Source organism: Rhizoctonia solani, chromosome 8 (genome assembly GCF_016906535.1).
Source record: "Rhizoctonia solani chromosome 8, complete sequence".
Classification (NCBI taxonomy): Eukaryota; Fungi; Basidiomycota; class Agaricomycetes; order Cantharellales; family Ceratobasidiaceae; genus Rhizoctonia; species Rhizoctonia solani.
This window is the reverse complement of record NC_057377.1, coordinates 853,959-873,529: the sequence shown is the minus strand read 5'-3', so window position 1 is coordinate 873,529 and position 19,571 is coordinate 853,959. Positions and strand designations below refer to the sequence as shown.

The 19,571-nt window shown below is 50.7% G+C and overlaps 6 protein-coding genes across 6 annotated transcripts; 3 read left to right on the top strand and 3 right to left on the bottom strand.

The window, feature by feature from the left end:
• Window positions 1-100: 100 nt before the first annotated feature.
• Window positions 101-1,634, top strand: RhiXN_09718 (UTP--glucose-1-phosphate uridylyltransferase; the record flags this gene model as incomplete). Its single annotated transcript, XM_043329534.1, has 2 exons — window positions 101-695; window positions 754-1,634. The coding sequence occupies 2 exons, from the start codon at window positions 101-103 to the stop codon at window positions 1,632-1,634; spliced, it is 1,476 nt and encodes a 491-aa protein (XP_043182368.1).
• Window positions 1,635-1,862: 228 nt separating this feature from the next.
• On the bottom strand, window positions 1,863-3,869 carry RhiXN_09717 (uncharacterized protein; the record flags this gene model as incomplete). Its single annotated transcript, XM_043329533.1, has 10 exons — window positions 1,863-2,000; window positions 2,101-2,184; window positions 2,260-2,526; window positions 2,589-2,837; window positions 2,908-3,045; window positions 3,103-3,150; window positions 3,202-3,290; window positions 3,340-3,412; window positions 3,475-3,542; window positions 3,611-3,869. 10 exons carry the CDS (start codon window positions 3,867-3,869, stop codon window positions 1,863-1,865), a joined length of 1,413 nt encoding a protein of 470 aa, XP_043182367.1.
• A 1,970-nt stretch (window positions 3,870-5,839) lies between these two features.
• On the bottom strand, window positions 5,840-6,139 carry RhiXN_09716 (uncharacterized protein; the record flags this gene model as incomplete). The annotated part of the gene is made up of 2 exons (XM_043329532.1): window positions 5,840-5,991; window positions 6,046-6,139. The coding sequence occupies 2 exons, from the start codon at window positions 6,137-6,139 to the stop codon at window positions 5,840-5,842; spliced, it is 246 nt and encodes an 81-aa protein (XP_043182366.1).
• A 1,364-nt stretch (window positions 6,140-7,503) lies between these two features.
• On the top strand, window positions 7,504-11,137 carry RhiXN_09715 (glycosyltransferase family 17 protein; the record flags this gene model as incomplete). The annotated part of the gene is made up of 13 exons (XM_043329531.1): window positions 7,504-7,596; window positions 7,657-7,798; window positions 7,851-8,112; window positions 8,172-9,252; window positions 9,306-9,330; window positions 9,816-9,906; window positions 9,964-10,226; window positions 10,275-10,550; window positions 10,600-10,731; window positions 10,806-10,826; window positions 10,875-10,981; window positions 11,031-11,039; window positions 11,099-11,137. The coding sequence occupies 13 exons, from the start codon at window positions 7,504-7,506 to the stop codon at window positions 11,135-11,137; spliced, it is 2,541 nt and encodes an 846-aa protein (XP_043182365.1).
• Window positions 11,138-13,318: 2,181 nt separating this feature from the next.
• On the top strand, window positions 13,319-17,936 carry RhiXN_09714 (uncharacterized protein; the record flags this gene model as incomplete). The annotated part of the gene is made up of 3 exons (XM_043329530.1): window positions 13,319-14,379; window positions 14,562-17,112; window positions 17,193-17,936. 3 exons carry the CDS (start codon window positions 13,319-13,321, stop codon window positions 17,934-17,936), a joined length of 4,356 nt encoding a protein of 1,451 aa, XP_043182364.1.
• Window positions 17,937-18,330: 394 nt separating this feature from the next.
• RhiXN_09713 (riboflavin synthase alpha chain) lies at window positions 18,331-19,232 on the bottom strand (the record flags this gene model as incomplete). Its single annotated transcript, XM_043329529.1, has 4 exons — window positions 18,331-18,738; window positions 18,805-18,884; window positions 18,940-19,162; window positions 19,218-19,232. The coding sequence occupies 4 exons, from the start codon at window positions 19,230-19,232 to the stop codon at window positions 18,331-18,333; spliced, it is 726 nt and encodes a 241-aa protein (XP_043182363.1).
• Between the last annotated feature and the right edge of the window lie 339 nt (window positions 19,233-19,571).

Here is a 19,571-nt window from a genome sequence, read left to right as displayed (position 1 = left end):
TGTCAAAACCCTTGATCCACATATGTGGCAGTGTATGACGACATGATATAGCGCGTGTCTCGCGTCCAGCCGCGGCATCCTTTACGACCACGACTATATTATGGCTGCTCTCAACCAATACGCTGTTCTCAAAGAAAAGTTTGAAAAGGCCGGCCAGAGTCAGGTCCTACATTTCTGGCCACAGCTCTCCGAAGCCGACCAAGTGAAGCTTGCAAACCAGCTTGCAGCACTCGATATTGAGCGCGTCAACCGGGTATTCGCAAAAGCGATCCAAAGTGAGAAAGACGCGCAGGATTCTTCTCAAGATGATATTGCGCCACCCCCGAGCGATTCATACGACAGTATCCTAGGGAGTGCAGGGAAGGAGGCTGAATACAGGAAGATTGGTCTCCAGGCGATCTCTGAGGGCAAGGTGGGCGTCTTGCTCATGGCAGGCGGGCAAGGCACGAGGCTGGGTAGTTCGGATCCGAAAGGGTGTTACGATATCGGCCTGCCGAGCCACAAAAGCTTGTTCCAATATCAAGCCGAGCGTATTGCAAGACTCGAGGTTCTTGCAGGCGAACAAGCTGGCTCAAAGGTCACGATCCCGTGGTATGTCATGACCAGTGGACCCACCCGCAAGGCAACCGAAGCATTCTTCTCTCACAACAAGTTCTTTGGCCTTGACCCATCTCAAGTAATCTTTTTCGAGCAGGGTGAGTATGCGCGCTAGATTTGAGCGCCAAATGCATTGCTTAATCTATTTTTGATCAGGTACCTTGCCATGTCTTGACAATGACGGGAAGGTCTTGCTCGACTCGCCGTCTTCAGTTGCGGTCGCTCCAGATGGGAACGGTGGGCTGTACGCCGCTTTACGCAGTCCCATCTCTCCCGAAACCAGTACAACCGTCCTCTCCGATCTTGCCGCTCGTAAAATTGAGTACATCCACGCTTACTGTGTCGACAACTGCCTCGTCCGCGTGGCCGATCCTGTGTTCCTCGGTTTCTCAATTCACAAGGGCGCGGACTGTGCTGCCAAGGTCGTTCCAAAGTCCTCTCCTAACGAGTCTGTTGGAGTTGTAGCCCGCAAATCTGGTCGCTTCAGCGTAGTCGAATATTCAGAGATTTCCAAGGAGCAAGCTGAACGTCGCGACGCAGATGGACAACTATCGTTCCGCGCAGGGAATATTGCAAATCACTTCTATACCACCGCATTCCTGAACCGTGTGGCAGAGTTTGAGGAACAAATGGCGTTCCACATCGCACGCAAGAAGATTCCCCACATTGACCTTGAGACCGGCGAATTCCGTAAGCCAAGCAAACCGAACGGAATGAAGCTCGAGTTGTTCGTATTCGATGTCTTCCCGTTCACGGAGTCTATGGTTGTTCTCGAAGTCGATAGGAAAGAAGAGTTTAGTCCACTCAAAAATGCACCTGGGACCGGCAGTGACGACCCCGGGACCAGCCGAGCGGACCTCTTGGCTCAGCAGCGACGATTCTTGGAGAAGGCTGGAGCGACAGTCGGAGATGGGGTAGAAATCGAGGTCAGTCCCAAGGTTAGTTACGCGGGAGAGGGATTGGAGGAAGTCAAGGGCAAGACTTTCTCTCGTAGCGGGTTGGTTGAGAACGTACATGAGTTGGACACTCTTGTCTAAATGCACAAATGGACTGATGAAACGGCCATCACATGGACAAGCCTTATATCCTGCTGTACTCTCTGTATAAATCCTATAAATAACAAATTGATTCAGACTTACTCACAACTGAACCATATCGTATATGAAGTTTTATTTCTCAATTCACACAGGTTCACTAGCTACAAATGCACAAGCCAACCAAACGTGAGCATCCATTCGCAATAAGAAACACACGTGCAGAGTCCGTTACGAGTCTTCTCCACTCGCATGATTGTTCGTATCATGTTCAATGGCCTGGGCGCGAAGATCCAAATGTTCCCAAAGAACATCCCTTACTATCCGTGCGGCAGCGGGAGCAGGGTCTGCAGAGGAATTCTTTCCAAGCTAGTAGAAAAACACGGGATAACAGACGGATTATGAGGAACAGGGAGTTATGCACACTAGTTGAGATCCGAATAGATATAAACCAAGTCAAGGGGCTTACCGTATGTAAACACTGCTGTAGCTTGGTAGCAGTTGCCGCTTCCTGCCTCTGTAGTTCTTCTAGCTCAGTCTGCAAGGCGGCGTTCTGGGTTCAAGTAAGAGTCAGTAACCCAGTCTCACAAGACTCGCTTGATCCAAGATATGAACCCAGTTATCGTACCTGCTGTTCTGAAGCCCTTGCGACGCGCCTGGCAACCTCTGCACACCCTTTCTGCTCTTCGACCCTGGCACGAGCCAACAGAACCTCCAATTCTTTGCTGCGCACCACAGCCTCGAAGTGGCGTTCCCGGCGCTCGTACTGCCTCAAAACATCCTTAAGGCGCTCACGCACAACAACGTCAAGCATCTCCTCTACAGCGCGAGTAGCCTCGGCATCATCTTCGGGAACATGCTTGGTTATTTTTGGCCTTGAAGCGATGGAATCATCCTGCTTATGGATGTGTATGCGGATTGAGTAGAATATTTACCAAGTATAGCACAGGGACCGACCGGCTCTGCCTGAGTTAGATCCATCAATTCTACCGCCATTATCACGTCGTTGTTTTCGATCCCAGCTTGATCGGGCGTGGACTCCCAATCAATCGCACGCCCGGCATGGGTGAAAATAAAGTGAGTCTTGCCCGATTTCTTATCACTCGAGCCAGTGTCCATACGGGACTCCCATGTACTAAATAGTCGAGTGAGTTTAGTTTTGCGGTTGATTTTAAAGAAGAGTTCCTCGCGGAACTTGCACACGACCTGATCAAGGTAGGAGTCGGGAATTAGAACATACATAAATTAAATTAAAATTGGAGCGCATTTGACACACCTTAACCACAATGTCCGCTAGTTGTTGTTGTGATGTATTGACCAGTGGCTTGCGTGTACCAAGATCAACCCTACTTTGTGTGAAGAAACGTGGATGAGCCATTTGACGCTGAACGAGCTCATCCTTTACTTGATTGATCTGAGAACAGAAAAGTATTCAATAATGAGCCAGGCCAAAAGAACAAGAGGAACCAACCTCATCGCGGGCTTCTTCAAAGCTGATCGTCAAGCGTCGAGTATCCTCCTACTTAAAGGCTCAGATATGGCCAAAAGGGGACAAAGAAACGAGGCGCACACGTAGCTTCTTGTTATCCTTCTGAAGTTCCCTGGCTAAGTTCTCGAGCTTAGTCCTCGCTTGACTCGCCTTGTTGTATTGCATCTTGGCTGCCAGCACACTAAGTAGGAGCGCAGGCGCTTGGAGCCGCCCACTCACCGGTGTCTTTGTCCCTGGTCAACTTTTGCTTCTCCTTTGCGTGTTCACGCTCGAGGCGCTTCATTTCTTGGAACTGTACCCCTGAAGTCAGCCGAGTGTCAGGGGTGTTATGCAGAGAACCGACTCGATACTGACGAGTTCAATATATTTGGTCTGCACTGCTGAGTCACTCATTCCCTTGACTGTACGACGTGCTTCCTCAGCTATTTAATATAATACGCCCACGCTCGAGTTAACCTGGATGTTAAATCAAAACTAGGTCTGGACATACCTAGTCGCCGTTCCTCCTCTTCTACAGTGACTTCCTCCTCTTCTAATACTGCAATCCTATTCTTCAAAGTTTCGTACATAGCCATCGGATCTGGCGGTGCTGATGGTTCGACCTTGACATTTGGGTTGTTCGCATTGGGATTCTTGCGCTGTGGGGGAGGCCTTGTCCCATTCCCGTTGGCATTGGGCGTCGGACGAGGCGGAGGTCCTGTTGGTGGTGGTTTCGCACTGGGTGGGTGTGTGGTAGCGGGTGAAGCCATCGTTCTAGTCACAGACGATGGTCGACGGCAATTTGCTCGTTGACGATGTAAGGAGGTCGGTCCGAAGATTATGTTATATCACATCTATATGATAGTTTGCTTAGTCATTATAGTGAAGCAGACCCAAACAGCGCCTCACCATAACTGTTGGTTTGGCCAAGAGCCCGATTCATTTGTAATGCGTATAAGATAGTTATTATTTCATTGACCTATCTTCCTAGATGCATCCTACTTTTACATAGAGAAACCGCGCGTGGGCGACCTAGTGGCGGTACCCAAGCTTACTCGTTTAATAGCCTACCAACCCCATTAAATACCAGCCAAACGCGTTTGCATTCTCGTAGCTTATGAGATCACTTCCCTCGTTCAAAAGGGGAGGTATTGCTGGAGCTTCAGCGTGCCTCTTAGTGAATACAAGTGGCTCTTTCCTCATAGTAAAAGGCCCTCATGTGACGCTGGAAAATTCGTTCAAGTGACATTGTAAGCGCATGTCTTCTTAATAACGCACGCGAGAAGCAATGAAAGACAGTATTCATCTCTTGGGTAAATGTTTTGGAGACAAATCCTTACTTTTAGAACTTCTACATTGCACTAATCAACTATGTTAAACTGCTTTATTCAATTTTAAATTATCCGTCTCCAGAATATGCGAAGGCAACATCCAGACGAAGTGATCATCATGATCTCCAGTGGTCAAACAAGAAGGGGCTTGTCATGACTCATTGTTACTCGCAATACCCAATCCTTCAATAGTCATACAGTACATAAATAGGTCTCATTCAAATCAAAGTTACTTATTCAACGATACAAAAGTTCGAAAGTATCAATAGCTTAAAAGGCATACTAGCAATATAGCAAACAGTAAATTTTCTTTGGATCTGCCGATGGGCTACACCTCCTACAAGCTAATATATAGCCACACGTTCAGCATATAGCTCAAAGGGTGGATTCATGCGTGTATACCACTCTCAGACTCAAGCTGCTCTCTCAGATACATCATTTGCGGGGGCTGTCGCTGTGGGGAGCTTCTTATTCGAAAAAAATAGACTGACGAGCCCGGCCACTCCAATCGACCTGGCCACTATGACTTTGGTCCGTTTAGGAAGAGCTATCATGAATGTAACCATATTATTCATTCAAAGTTTCCAGAAATGCAAGAGGTATTGATAACCCACCTTGATAACCTTCTGCCATTCCATTCTTGCCTTGAGGTACTGACCCTGTTCCATTTGCGAGTGGAATAGCTTTGCTCTCGCCACTACTTGACATGATAAAATAGGGTTAAGAAAAGCAATTCGTTCAGTTGAATAGAGTGATATTTAGCGAGAGATGGTCTTATTGGGCCTTTATACTTCAGAGTGGGTTCGAATCCAAAGATTCAGCCTACGCAACTGATGTCAAGCGACATCATCGACGAAATTCCTGGTGATTGGGATAAGCAAGGATGGATAGGTTACACAGCCACATCAATTCGGCCCCATGGACAGTAGCAATCATTTCCCTGCTAAACCCATATGCATATGTAATGTGTTGATAAACAAATCATACTTGCAGCAGCACGCGCACGAAATGAGTACTTCTCAAGTCAAAATGGCGCTCAGATTGTTATTATATTTCCAGGCGAGTGTCACCTATTTAAATTCCATTGTTGTGCGATGATGGAGTTTTTTGGGCATTGAATACTTTTTGGCTATTTCACACAAGCGCAGACTGTGTACACATCTTCCAGAAGTAATAAAACACACCACGCACTTTTTTCGCTACAGTTTATTGCACGGCCCCGATCACTTGGTCGAACACCGAGGCTCTCAGAACACACCATGACACTTGGTACAATACAAAAATCGAATTCTTTGTGCTGCCGATGCTATTGTTTTTAGGGACACCAGCCTTCACGTTTGCCACTGTCTACGGCCTCATGTTCGGGTAATGAATGTGGTCATCAAATGGTTCCGTGCTTACCCTTTGGCTTAAACTGTTTGATATCCTGCCTGAGGTACGTCCTTCGATGGGGGGGCCTTGGCAGGGATTGCCTCCTCTAGTCTGTCTGATGCATACAGCCCTACGAGTCCAACTACACCAATCGACCCAGCGATTATAAGTTTGGCTCGCTTGGGAAGTACTGTGGTACCGCCAGACTCAATAATTTATGCGAGGAAATGTGGTGGTGGCTTACTCTGGTAACTCTCCCACATTGTCCTTTTACTAGGGTGAGTAGACCCCAGCCCGCTTGCTTGAGTGATAGGTTTGCTTCCAGCACTGGTCGACATGAGGTAACAAGGATAGCAGTAAAATTCGGTTACTCAGCAATAGCTATGGTGTCGTCGTTTTAGAGACTCATTGATGCTGTTTGACATCATCGAATGGTTGAAATAAGCAAAAGAATTCCCGTAGACACAGCCACATCCTTAGTGCTCACGGCAAAGATCGGGCTGGCCTCTTTTGGTTAATCGCAATATGGTACCGGCGGGCTCGTCACTTTAATTAGCTGAAGATATTTCCACCAGGTACCACCGTGCTCCTTTTAAATAGTCGCACAACCTCCCGTACCGCATGTATGAACGAAGCCCTTGCTAGAGCACATTTTTTTTTATTAAACTTAAGCATATGACAGGACAAGGGAAGCCCTCAGTCCGACCTCAAGTTTCTGAATCCTTTTCCAGTCAATTAATGAAAGTCCAGCCATGCGTGTCATCCGAAGCCAAGTGTCGGGAATACGAATAAGCTCAAGGATTATGAGCCCTTCAGACATAATTTAGATGATTAGAGATATTTTCACGCTCAATGACCTTTACAAGAGAGATAAAAATGCAGCGGGAGATATGAATGACAGAGGGATGGAGCTTCGAGGCTCGAGGGAATCCTTCATAGGCCCTATTAAAATCACTATCAAACACTGCGCATGTGACTGCGCATACAGTGACTTGGTTTTACTGCGTCACTTACTGCGCAATAGTATACTAGATTGCTCTATTATTCACAAGGCATTTAAACAGGAGACCCTCCATGTTGTTTTTGTGGCCAATGTATACGTATAGACAATAATCCAGAGAGTATGATGTCCGCATGTGACAACCATATGCATTGACTTTCTTAACTCGCATCAATCAGGTGCCCTGTTGTTACTGAAGTACATCATACATTGTTGAGTCCACACATGGTAAGGGATGCACTGTTACGTTTTCGCATACTATCCTTGATGGTCAAGTAGCCACATGGTGAACCCCAATAGCACATAAATCCGCATGGCGTTCAGATTTTTCTGATCATCCGCACCTAAAAACGCAGCATCCGCAGCCCGATGGCACAATGCGCTGGGGATGCAGATTTATGACAATACTTGTCGAGTTTCGCCAACATTCTGAATATAACGCTTGATTTATAACGTCCGGAAAATTTGCGTTTTTGGGCCTAATCTTGCTACACCATCATAACTAAAATCATGTGCATGCAGTTCTTTTTCACATCTTTGTACATGAAATTCCGATGCAAAGCTGTCGCTTTGGGAATCATGCCCGTATTGCTTGTTTGTTCTTCGGCGCCTCCATTGAGAGGAGTCACCAAGCTTGATCACGAGTCATAGGGTGTGTTTTATATAGGATGACTCCCCACCCCATGTATGCTACGGTTCACCATGAGGAACTTTCTCGAGTACCTTGCAATCGAACTGCTCATACGTATTCTGCATTTTTGCAATGACTTTCGATCTATTCTACGCTTCTCTATGGTAGGTGTACGACTAAAACTCTGATATACAGCTAACTGGACCTTGCCCGCCAATGTATAGACTTCGTGGAAACACTTCCATTTAGTTTGCGACTCGGCTAGCCTTCAGTTACGGATAGAGCTTGATGTGAACAACATGGATATAGTTGACAAAAATTTTGATTGCGTTTCTGTTTTGAAGAACCTGAGGCGGTATCAATCTGGTGGGGATGCTATAGTACTACTCAATACGTCAATAATAACCCATAGAACCAGCCCAGATCAATCTGAAGCCTGTGAGAATTTTGCACAAATTCATTCCAGCCAGGGGATTTTATCGTGAGGCACGACCTCATGAAGGCAGCATCTATATGCCCATCGATTCAGATTCTGGTCAATGGCAAAGGATCACTCTTGATGGTTTAGAGTCCCGCCTCACCATGGCTTGTGACGCTCCCCACTTTCAACCGTATGCGCTTGATCCCAGCCAGGATCTAGCAGTCATGGTACCTAAGCAATCTGGTCATAGTACACCATCGTATGTTGCGCTCGTCATTTTATACCTCTATCATCACTAACTATAAAATCGCGCCCCAGGTGGCGTGATGTCGAAATTCATCTTTGTTCAATCAAGTCTGGTCGAGCTCATCCACTTGCTCTATACTCAAAGTTCAAAGTTACTCCCCGCTCGGATGTAGGAGTCTCTTGGAGGCTTTTTATATTTGATGACGCCTGCATCTTGAAAAATCGCCTTGTTGTGAGGCTCGATTATTTTAGTGATTCGTCTGTGCAGGTGCTATCCGATATCGTGACTTGGGACTGGACAACCGGGACTTTGCTCCATCGGATATCACTTCCAGTCGAACACTGCCGCCATACATTCCTGGACGAATCACACTTGGCTGTACATTCGATCATTATACCTCGATACAGAACCCCTGATGACGGGCCTTCGACGCTCCTATCGATTTACCCATTATCGACGTCTTCCCCTGCATCGAACTGCACTGGTCCAAACTTTCGCCTACAATTCGCCTCGACTCTCTCCCCACTCATAGAGTTTGCATTTCCAGAGCTACTAGAAGGCGTGTCACTATACTCACACTCCCATAAAATCTGCTCTACCACTATACAACGGTCTTTATTACCTGGGTTTGTTTACTCCCTTGCCGTCACTTTATGTCTCAGCATAACTCTGGTTGGAGAATCTGAATGGCGCCGTTTTGATATTTATGTCAGCGGCAGCAAACTGCGTGGGCATCTAGACTTGGGAAAATCTGGTATAATACCTTGGGAGGAATGGGGAGAGGATGCAACTCGGTGGTTGGAAGACTACGGTAATCTTCCTCATGAGTTCTGGACACCTCCCGGACCTCGATACTTTGAAATTGGACGAGCTAAGACACGATCTTCCGCCGGAAGCATAGTTACGATTGACTTTCATGAACTACCCTTTCGGCGTTACCTGTGCCGAGCGTCAGTATATGGTAATAAATATAGGGTGTTGCGTATGGCCGACCAAACCAAGGTTATCGATAAGGATAACCCAAGTATTGTCGACGGCTTCTTCAAGCACCCAGTTGTGTCTCGTCTTCCGTATATGATCACGACAAAAGGGTGGAATGAAAAACAATGGGGTACATGGGTGGTAGATGGTGAACACCTAATTAAGATGAATGTGAGTGCCTACGACTTTAGTCACTATAATCTATCTGATGTATTTTACGTTAGCCTTGGAAGTACAGAAAAGCTGTCGGTACATACATAACGGTGTATAAATTGCAAGCTTAGACAATGTGAGCGCAATTCAAAGCATTTCGTGGGCTATAATCACATTGTGTTAAATATGCGATTATACTATTGTGTAGTCATCTTGAATGAGTCAAGGAGTTTCATTTATGTGTGGTTTGCGTTTTGATAGCACAACCGTTTACCAGAATATTAAGTCCTTGGAGACCTATAAGAATGTACACCCTGCAGTTGCCGCATTTCTATTGCTTGTATGCACAATCTACATACGCATTCTATGAACTCGTTTAGTACAAAGCAAGAGTCTATTGGCCGGTTATATTTCAGCACTATCATACCGATAAGCTCGAGAAAACTGGCAGTTGCAGCAGAACCAACGTACCGAGGGAATGGAAACAAGCAAGAGCCAAAGTGGCGACACAGCCACATTACTATTTGACCCTCCCTCGAACTGATCATGACAGCCACAACGATCGCTGCAACCGATTTTAGCCTCATCTGATGATATGGTCACCATTCGCCGGCGCGTAGTCGCCATCCTTGTTGCTTTGATTATTTTTGTACCCGTGGCTTTATATTATCGGTAAGTCTCAACACAGGTATCTTTTTCCAACTCGGCGAGATATATATCACCAAGTAGGTATCAAATACAAAACACGATATCGTACGCGTCACGACCCCTTTGGGACAAACCTGAAGGGCCAGCGAACATTATTCCTCACTTTCATGCATTGGGGCTTGAGCCATCGCCTGCGATATGCAAGTTGCATGAAACTGAACCTCGCGAACAAGATCGACAGGTGTGGGATGCAGTGTTATTTAGCACAGAGTTGGATCTGCTAGAAGTGAGGTTGAACGAGTTGGATGGAGTTGTGGATCGGTTCTTTGTGGTCGAAAGCGATCGTAAGCGTTTATCTTGCTCTCAATGTGTACGACCAACTAGTGGACTAGGCACCTTTACCGGGATACCAAAGAAGCCCGTCCTTCAAGATGCCCTCCTTTCACCCCAATTCGCCCGCTTCCGACCCAAAATTACATACCAACTCCACCCAGGCCGAGTCCCCAACAAGGGTGAATCTCCGTTCAACGTTGAACGAGAACACCGCCTTGCAATGACGAAACTCATCAATTCGGCCATCTCGCTGCCGCTTACCGCTGCACCGCTTGTGATTATGTCTGATGTGGACGAAATTCCGGCGGCGCATACCATTGCGCTTGTAAAGAAATGTGCGTTCCCGAGGGTGTTGCATCTTCAGTTGCGGAATTATGTCTATAGTTTCGAGTGGCCAAGTGGGTGGAGGAGTTGGCGAGCGCAGGTGGAAGAATGGGGTCCTAAGAGTCAATACGTGCATTCGTATTCAAAGGCCCGGGGTGATCACATTTTATGGGATGCAGGGTGGCATTGTAGGTAAGTGTTCGCGGTCCAGACCATGCCAAGCCGAGACTTACGTCGTTGAAGTTTTTGCTTCAAAACAATTGAAGAATTTGTGACCAAGATGCGAGGTACGTGTTTATCCACGATTCGTTTACGGGCTCGAACCATGGTCGTAGGGTACTCTCATGCGGATCGAATCGGCGGCGACATGTCGCTTCTCGACCCCAAGCGAATCCAGGAGACGATTTGTTCAGGACGAGACATATTCAACATGTTACCCGAGGTGCGCCACTTCTTCTATGCGCAGCTCAATCAACTGACAGCTCGGGCAGGCATACACGGTAAATGCGCAGCCTCGACTCGGTCTGGCGTTCCCACACTAACGATATTAACGGCGCAGTACAAAGAAATGTTCGAACTCATGCATCCAGAGCCGTAAGTCTGGTTTATATTATCATGGGCGTGGGCGTGGGCAATGCATATTCTATTCCGGGCGTTGATGTCATTGACCCCGGTTGCCTTGGGAGGTTGGCCTTGACTGTTCCCGATTTCATTTTAACCCGGCCTTTTTTCGGATGTTGCGAGGTTTCATTTCGAGAGAGTTTGCGGTTTCACTTCGAGGGTGTGCGTTTCATTTAGGCTGCCGTCCGAGGCAGGCGTATTGCGGGCGTTCGTACCGGGATTCAGCTCGCCGGTTGGGTCATTTTGTATTTTTCCATTTCTGGACCTGGGATTTCCTCTTGCTCGCCTCGATCTCGTGCGCACCCCCACAACCCCGGACTTCCGAACCGTGACAATCCAGTCACAGTGTTCCTGGGTCCTGGATTGTGTCTACCTCGAGGTTGGATGTATGCGATACCCAGCTATGCGCCACCCACCATATGACCTCCAATCGGATGGGGGTGCGTGTATTTCTCGGGTATTATGCGAGGGCTTCTGGGCGTCTGTGCGCTTACATGCGCCTTGCATGCGCAGTATTGCACCACCCAGTGCTCGACTGGACCAATCGCGAGTGGTGCGTACGTCTTGGCAAGAGTCTAATTCACCCCCTTTTTTCGTGCATTTACGCATGTCTTGGGTGCTCGTTTGTTATTTCATTTATTTTGGTTGGAGTTCTTGAGATTGCGTTTTCCTTGGGGTTATGGTTGGACGCTCTGGAGAGGTGGCCGGTTGTAGTCTTGGAGCGTTGGAGTACCTCTTTGTCATCCTTGTCATGGTCGATACCGAGCCTTGCTGGTTATAGATCGAGGTTGGAGTGTGCTGTCACGCCTAAATCTCGATATGGCCCATAATTCGATTTAGACACTGGATAGGGGCTAAATCGAGGTGGGGTTGGGCTCTCGATATAGGTTTGCTCGATCTGTTCCGGGCTATATGTAGGTATGGCTTGGTGCCAAGCTCTCCACTTGGAGTGGTGGTGCATTCGTATTTGAGGGGGAGCACCACTTGCTCCTTGATTATCGGGAATTCCACTCCTCTCGATACTCGGAATTATTACTACGCTTGGATATCGTGCCCTTTCCCCCCTCGAACTATGATAACTCCATACTACTCTGTCGGTTGCCGACTCTGTGTGCAATCCCTAAACCGCGGGAAGCCGGTGTCATATGGAGTAACGTTGTTGGATCCCACGTCACGGATTACGACACTACTGGCTGGTTCCGCACGTGGTTGGTTGGGAGAATTGAATTTCTATTTATGGGATGAATCTCTATTCTTGGATGTGCATTGGAAAGAAACAAGGGATGTTGTGACTAGTATGATTGCCGTCGGGATAGAGTACCAAAAGCAGGACGGAACTCGGCGACACTAGATCATTCCCACCGTATGTGGGATGAGGTGACACCTAGCGGTGGCTGAGAATTCCTTATTCGGGGCGTGGTGATTTACAGCGGGGACGTTTCGGCAGTGTTTGTCTTTTTATTTTTTATTTTACTTTTTGAAGGGGTTGGACATTAATCTGGCATATATTTGACGGATTTGCGTCTTCTTTGGTTGACGGACGTGCGCATGCTGTTTGACGGGGATGCGCATATTTCATTTGATGGATTTGCGTTCATTCCGACTATGATTATTTTCTTTGTGGATAGGATTGCATCCCAGCCTCCCCCGTATAGTATGGATAAAGTTCAGTAGGGCTAACGTGACGGTCACACAGGTCGAGATCAGCGGTCGGGGTACCCCGATATGTACTCGAGCATGCGGATCGGTTTGGGTATCTCTTGCCTGGAGGATGTAGGCGTCGTTGATATGTATGCAGTTTAATAAGATGGGTGACGTATAGGGGCTTGGGTGTGATTTGAGCGAGAAAGAAATGGTGGTGCGGGTAAATGAGGGGGAAGACCGGCGATCATCATGTGCGCAATCAGGGCGTTTCGGTTGCGAGGAAAGTGTGGAAATTTGTGATGGATGTAGCGTGTGACGCCATTTGCGGGTTCGCATGGATTAGAGGAGGGTGTGTGTACTCGGCCACGACCTGGCATTGCTCGCTTGACCACGACGTCTCGGGGTAGGTTGGAGTTTATCAGACTATTGTTGGTTGAGCTGACTACGGCTATTGCCCCCGACTGTGATATTCGAATTGGGTGGAATCTGCTACGTTTCACCGATATTTCAGACGATGCCGTTTCTATCGTCGATATTCCGCAAAGACAAAGACAAGGACGGTCCCTCGTCTCCCTCGCACTCGACCTTCTCCCGCGCCCGCTCCCGACCGAGCATAGCCTCTTCGCGCGAGTGTGCATCTCCTCCACCGCAATTGGCAGACATATCCCCCCAGAGCGATCTCTCCTACGTCTTGCCTGAGCTCGAAGAGCTCCAAGCCACTGCCACCCGCAATTCCAATTCCAAAGACACCGACTCGCTCACCAAGCGCACTCGCGGGCTCGGGTTCGGCCGACGGCGGGAATCGACCCACTCGGCACTCGTCCCCAGCTCACCCGTATCCGCCACATCGCCACCGCGCCCATTCAGCGACATGGACATCGATCGACAGACACCGATACATGCCATGACGATGATGCAGACGCATACGGGCACACCAACAAACCACAATAAACCGAATTTGCACTGCTCGGATTCAGACGACGACCCTCTTGTTCCACCCCCTCCGCGCGCCTCTGTTTTTGCCGGTTACAGTTACTCTGACCAGGACCGACCCCGTGCGCAGAGTGTTCCGGACGAGCGAGAACGAGCGAGACCCCCGAGACCGCAGGCCCACCCGCACCAGTCCCCCGATATGGCCAAGGGAAAGCTCAAAAAAGACGGTTCGTCGTCGCGTTCTGGGCTCTTTGGCTGGCGCACCAAGTCTGCCAAGGAGGTCCCGACTCCGACGCCCATTAGCACCGACTCGTCGTTCAGTCTCAAGTCGTTTCGCCATGTTGGTCCGCCTTCGCCTGTCGTTCGTCCGTCCGAGAGTGCGATGAGTTTGCCCCTTGGGGCCACACCCAACAACAACAACAGTAATACTGCGTTTAGTCGTTCGACGAGCACCGGCAGTCCGGTTGTTCCGAGTCCGACTACTACCTCGACTGCTCGGCCTGTGCCCGGTCGCTCGACGCCTACCACTCGCGAGCGGGTGAACAGCACGAGCAGCGAGGGGATGATGACCGCCGGGTTGTTCAGACAAGCAGCCAGGCGCTCCAGCACCAACCTGGTTGAAGAGGCCGCCGAACCCATACGGTCAGTCATTCATTACTTGTTTTTTTACGTCTGTTTTTCGTATCCCCATCAGTCCTCTTTTTTTTTCATTCTTCAACAAAGCGTCTTTTCGACGTCATTGGTTATTCCAACATGACCCCACTTGTCTCTCCACACCCACGTCCAACACGTTGTAAATTAACTTGCTGACATATTACAACTAGATCTCGCATGCGCGATCTTGACAAGCGCGGTCCTCCCACCACCCGTACGTGGGGCGATGACAACTCGAGTGGATCCGACCGCCCCGCCGCCGGCCCTCGCAAATCCGCACCCGACACTTCGTCCCGCAAGACTACGCTTGAGAACAAGCCCCAGCCGCGAAAGAGTACTCCCGCGCCTAGTGGGTCCGCACGAAACACACCCGCCCCGGCCGCGCGAAAGAGTCTGGCGGACAGCGACGAGGAGCCGACGTCTCCGTTTGCGGGTCGCCTCGGTGAAAGCGGGCGCACGAGCCCGTTTACGACCCAGTCCGAGTCTGGACATGCCCCCAGGGACTTGTCGCATATTCCCCGAGGCCAGTATTCGGCCTATGGTGCTAGGTCCGACGGCGGGATTCGAGGAGGAGGATCCAAGCTTGCTTCGTCTACGACGTCTACTTCACAATCACGCGTCAATTCGCCTTCGTCTCCTACGAAATCCATCCTTTCTTCACATGTATTTACCACGTCTCCTGGTACATTTCCTACCCCTCTTCCTACTGGTGCTACAAGGCCCGGTCCGCAGGGATACGCTTCCTCCCGATCGACGTCTCCGACCAAACCTCGTCCGTCGTCCCCGGTCAAGGGAACCACACCATCCTCGCCTACAAAGCCGCGGTTATCCGCTCCGACGGCGACGCGGCCTCCTATCCGGACCACTGTTCCTACCAAGACCAACGATGGGCCCAGCATCAAATCCGGCTCTGGCTCGGGGTCCGGTTCTGGCTCTGGCTCTGGCTCTCGTTCTGGCTCGGGCGCGGGCGGGAGGAGACACAAGAGACAAGGGAGTGGGAGCAGCCAGGCTTCGTCTGTAAAGAGCGGCAAGAGCGGCGGATACCAAGGTCTTGGACACGGTCGTCGTCCGAGCGCGAGCGAGTCGATGCGCAGTTTCAGTGTAGACGTCTATTCCCATTCGCGCCAACAAAGCACCGACACCACCACCCCCTCTCACCACCCACAATCACAACAGTCCCGCCGTCCGAGCGTAGACATCCTGTCCCACGCCCGCCGCCCGAGCGGATTCGAAGTCATCTCGAGGCCCAAGAGTCCCGGTCCGGCTGCGGCAGTCGAGCCGAGGCCGGTTCAGCAGACCAAGACGACGGACCAGCTCCGGATGGAGGCGATCGAGGCTATGAGGGGTGGGCAGCTCGTTGGGCCCGGTATGGAGCGCGCAAAGAGTCCTGCGCCTAGTTTGGCTTCGCGCCTTCACGAGGCGTTTGGTCCGGTCCAGGCCCAAGATGCGCAGGCGCAAGCACAAGCGCAAGTTCAAGTTCAGGCTCAGACTGAAGTGCAAGACACCCAGGCAACGCCGCGCAAAAACTATGTCCCCCCGCCGCGCCAGTCGTCGCTTGCGGCTGGGGCGCTGTTCGATTCCGATTCGGACGAGTCGCCCGAAGAGGTCGAGAGCGAGAGCGAGGGGCTCGGGTTTGGAAAGGCGGGCAAGGTAGGCGCGATGAGGGGCAGACACGGACAAGGCAAGGACGCTAGGCCGAGTATAGGACATGGTTTGGCTGGCTCTCCTCCTGCAAGAGGAAATCGATCGACCACAACCACAGCCGCGAGTGGGGGATCAACCGACCCGTTGGTGTCCAACTCAGCTGCCAGCCCATCTTCCACCGCGAGCACATTCAATCAGCCAGCCCACCGATCACACCCAGCCCATCACTCGCGGTCCAATTCAGATGACCAGCCGGGCTTGACACGCGAACGCACCATCACCCAGCGCGATGCGCCGCCCAAGATTGGGGTTTCGCTTTTCGATGGTCCGGTTTCTCCTCGGACCAGGGCGAGCCATTCGACAAGCGCGATTAGCGCCGCTGCCACTGCGAAGAATTCCGCTGCGCTTGCAGAAGCCAATCGTGTCAGCAGTGCGTTCCCAGAGACGACCACGACCGGTCGCGCCAACGTGACGACCACCCGACCGGGAGGAAGAGGACCCGTAAAGAAACACACTCGAGGATCCTCGTTTGGAGCTGGGAGCGTGTCCCATGTGCGTGCTCCGGCCGCGGGAACCGATACGGACGAAGACGAGGAAGACGAGAGCGACGAATCGAGCGAGGACGATGCGCCCCTGAGTTCTTTGGCGCCTCCAAAGCGACCCGGTTCGGCCGCTTCGACTGCTGCTTCTATTCGTCCCGGGCCTGGTCCTGGTCCTCGACCGAGCGGACCTCAATCTCGAGCAACTGCCCCACTCATCAGTATTCCGGGTGTGAATACGCCCCATCCGTCTGCTCCTCCTCGGCCGCCTAGGATTAACCGTGTACCGGGTGTGGGCGTGACGAGGAACAGTAGTTTGCGCGGCTCTCGTTCGGTCGAAGATTTGGGCAGGATGCCTGTTGTTCCCTCCCGACCTGGTCCTCGACCGTTCATCACCAGCCCCCCAAGTTCGACTGGAGATAGCAGCTCTGGCAAGGCGCCGCTTACGCCCAGAGACGGTAGCGAAGCTGGACGAGGCCGATCCGACGAAGCTAGACGTAAAGAGCGTAGAAGGAGCGAGGCCAAAAAATCAGTCGAGGTATGTTTCAAGAGTGTTTCAACTTGGCCATGTTTTTTCAAGAGACTAATGAATTCATTGTGCGCTTTCTCGCCCACCAGCTCGGAAACGTCATCAACGGACCTGGACCGTTCCCCAACGACGACGACGAGGATGCTATTTCGATGGGCCACTCGCAGATGGGACATGCGATGGGCATGATGGGTATGGGATGGAACCAGTCTGGGTTCTTCCCCCCCGGTGGCGCTGGGTTTGGGGGTCCTCCGGGCTTCCCCACGAGCCAGACTATGCCTTTCTTGCATCCTCAGATGACAGGCCAGCCCATGCCGATACCGTTCATGCCCCCACCCCCTCCTCCAGGCGCAAACGAAGTGTATCTCCAAGCACACCAACAAGCGATGATGATTGCGAAACAGACCTACCTCCAGGCCGTCGCTCAGCAAGCCATGGCCGCCGCAACGGAGCAGTGGGAACGATCGAGCAACATGGGCGGAAGCGTTTACGGAGGATCCCAGTCGAGCATGGGAATGGGAGGAATGGGAATGATGGGCATGCCAATGATGGGCATGTACGCTAGTTCGTCCTATGCTGCCTCGGCTTACGAGGGAAGCGTTGCTGGTTGGGGGTCTGCTTCTGCGTACGGCGGCCCGTCGGGCCCGAGAAGCGTGTATGGAGGAAGCGGTGCGAGGAGCGAGTTTGGAGGCGGGGTCAGGTCCAAGCCCGCCGGCCCCGGACAAAACCGGCCCCGAGGGAAGACTCAGACCGGGGGTTCTGACGCCCAGCCAGCGCGTCGTGAGCCGGTTCCGCCCAGTACGTGGGCAACCCGACGCAAGGCGGGTATGTAAATGTCTAATTTGATTAACATTGCGTGGTTTGGTGGATTTTATCTTGATAGAGTATATTTTGGACATTGTCTTTTTTTTTTTCTCTTTTACTATTGGTCTTGTATATTCGATGTGTCTCTTTTCTTTTTTGGAACTGTCATCCGAACTCGAACTTTCGTTATTGCATTTCTCTCGCATTTTCTCCCCATTGATTCTCTCTTTTTTCATTTCTTGGCATTTCTTTACACTACTCTTGCTCGCCATGAACTTGATGTACTTTTCTCTCTCTCTCCTCTACATAGCGCTCGCTTTTTAATTGCGCGACCCATACCCGATCTCCATACCTACTGCTCAACGGATGTTATTACCCCATTAATTCACGCATTTCTTTTCTTCCTTGTTGAACATTCGGTATCTATTTCTGGGCAGCGTCTGCTACAGCCTTTTGCACTACACGTTCGATGATCTTGGCGATTCCCTCGGCAGGTTGTCCGCCCGATCCACCCAATGCAGCCAGTACCGCCCGCTCGACGTATTTACCCACCATGTCCACCTCAACGTTAACTCTGGCGCCTACCGGTTTACCAGCCAACGTGATCTTCTCCTGCGTGTGGGCGATGAGCATCACGCTAAACGTCTGCGCCTCGTCGTTTACATCGGTCAACGTGAGCGAAGCACCATCAAGCGTGATGTACCCTTTGGCGATCAGGTACGGGAGCAACGAGGGGCGATCAGGGGTGGGCGGTGGCAATTGGAACGTGAGTCTGAGAGAATTGCCGTCTGGCACGCGAGATAGCACGGTGACTGTACTATCAACGTGGCCCTGTTCGAGGTGACGAGTGAGCACAAGCAAAAAAACGAAGATGTGGAGCTAAATGAGCCGATTTACTTGGACAAAGTGGCCCCCGAATCGGACGTGGGCTGCCATTGCCCGTTCGAGATTGACTAGATCCCCGACTTTGCGTTCGCCTGCATGTAATTAGTCTAGTCAATTTGGGCAAAATAAATGTGCTTGTATGCTCACCTAGGTCGGTTCTTTCCAGCGTCTCTGGGGCCAAGCCGACCTTGAACCAAGTCTCGCCAAACTCGGTGACCGTGAGACAGGCTCCGTTGACGCAGATCGAGTCGCCGATATGGCAGTCGCCGAGAATCGGGGCGGAATCTTCAATGGTCATGCTAAACCCATTCCCTCCGCTCGCCGTGCTATCCAGGGCCACAATGGCAGCGACACGGCCGAGATGCTCAACCTGGACGTGTATGAGAAACTAGAACCCAGATGACACGATAGCCGAGCCAACTCACAAGGCCAGTGAACATTATCGCGCGCCTCGCGGTTGATAAATTGTCGATTGGGTTGTCGATGGTACAACGTCGCCGTCGACGAATGCTTCTGCCACGATGTGACCCACGTTGAACGAACGATAATCTCCAGGGACGATCGTTGGTGGGAAACTGTGCAGTATTTGTCATAGGCTCGAGAGAGCATAGACCCAGAAGCTTTACGCAACGAAATTCGAATTGATGCGACTAGAGCTCAAGTTCGCCGTTGTCGAATACATTATCAATACCATATCTGGATGCGGCGTAATCTTCAGTGATCTACGATGCTGCCAGCCTCGTGTTGTTCTGCACGTAGATCGCGCACAACCCGTCAAC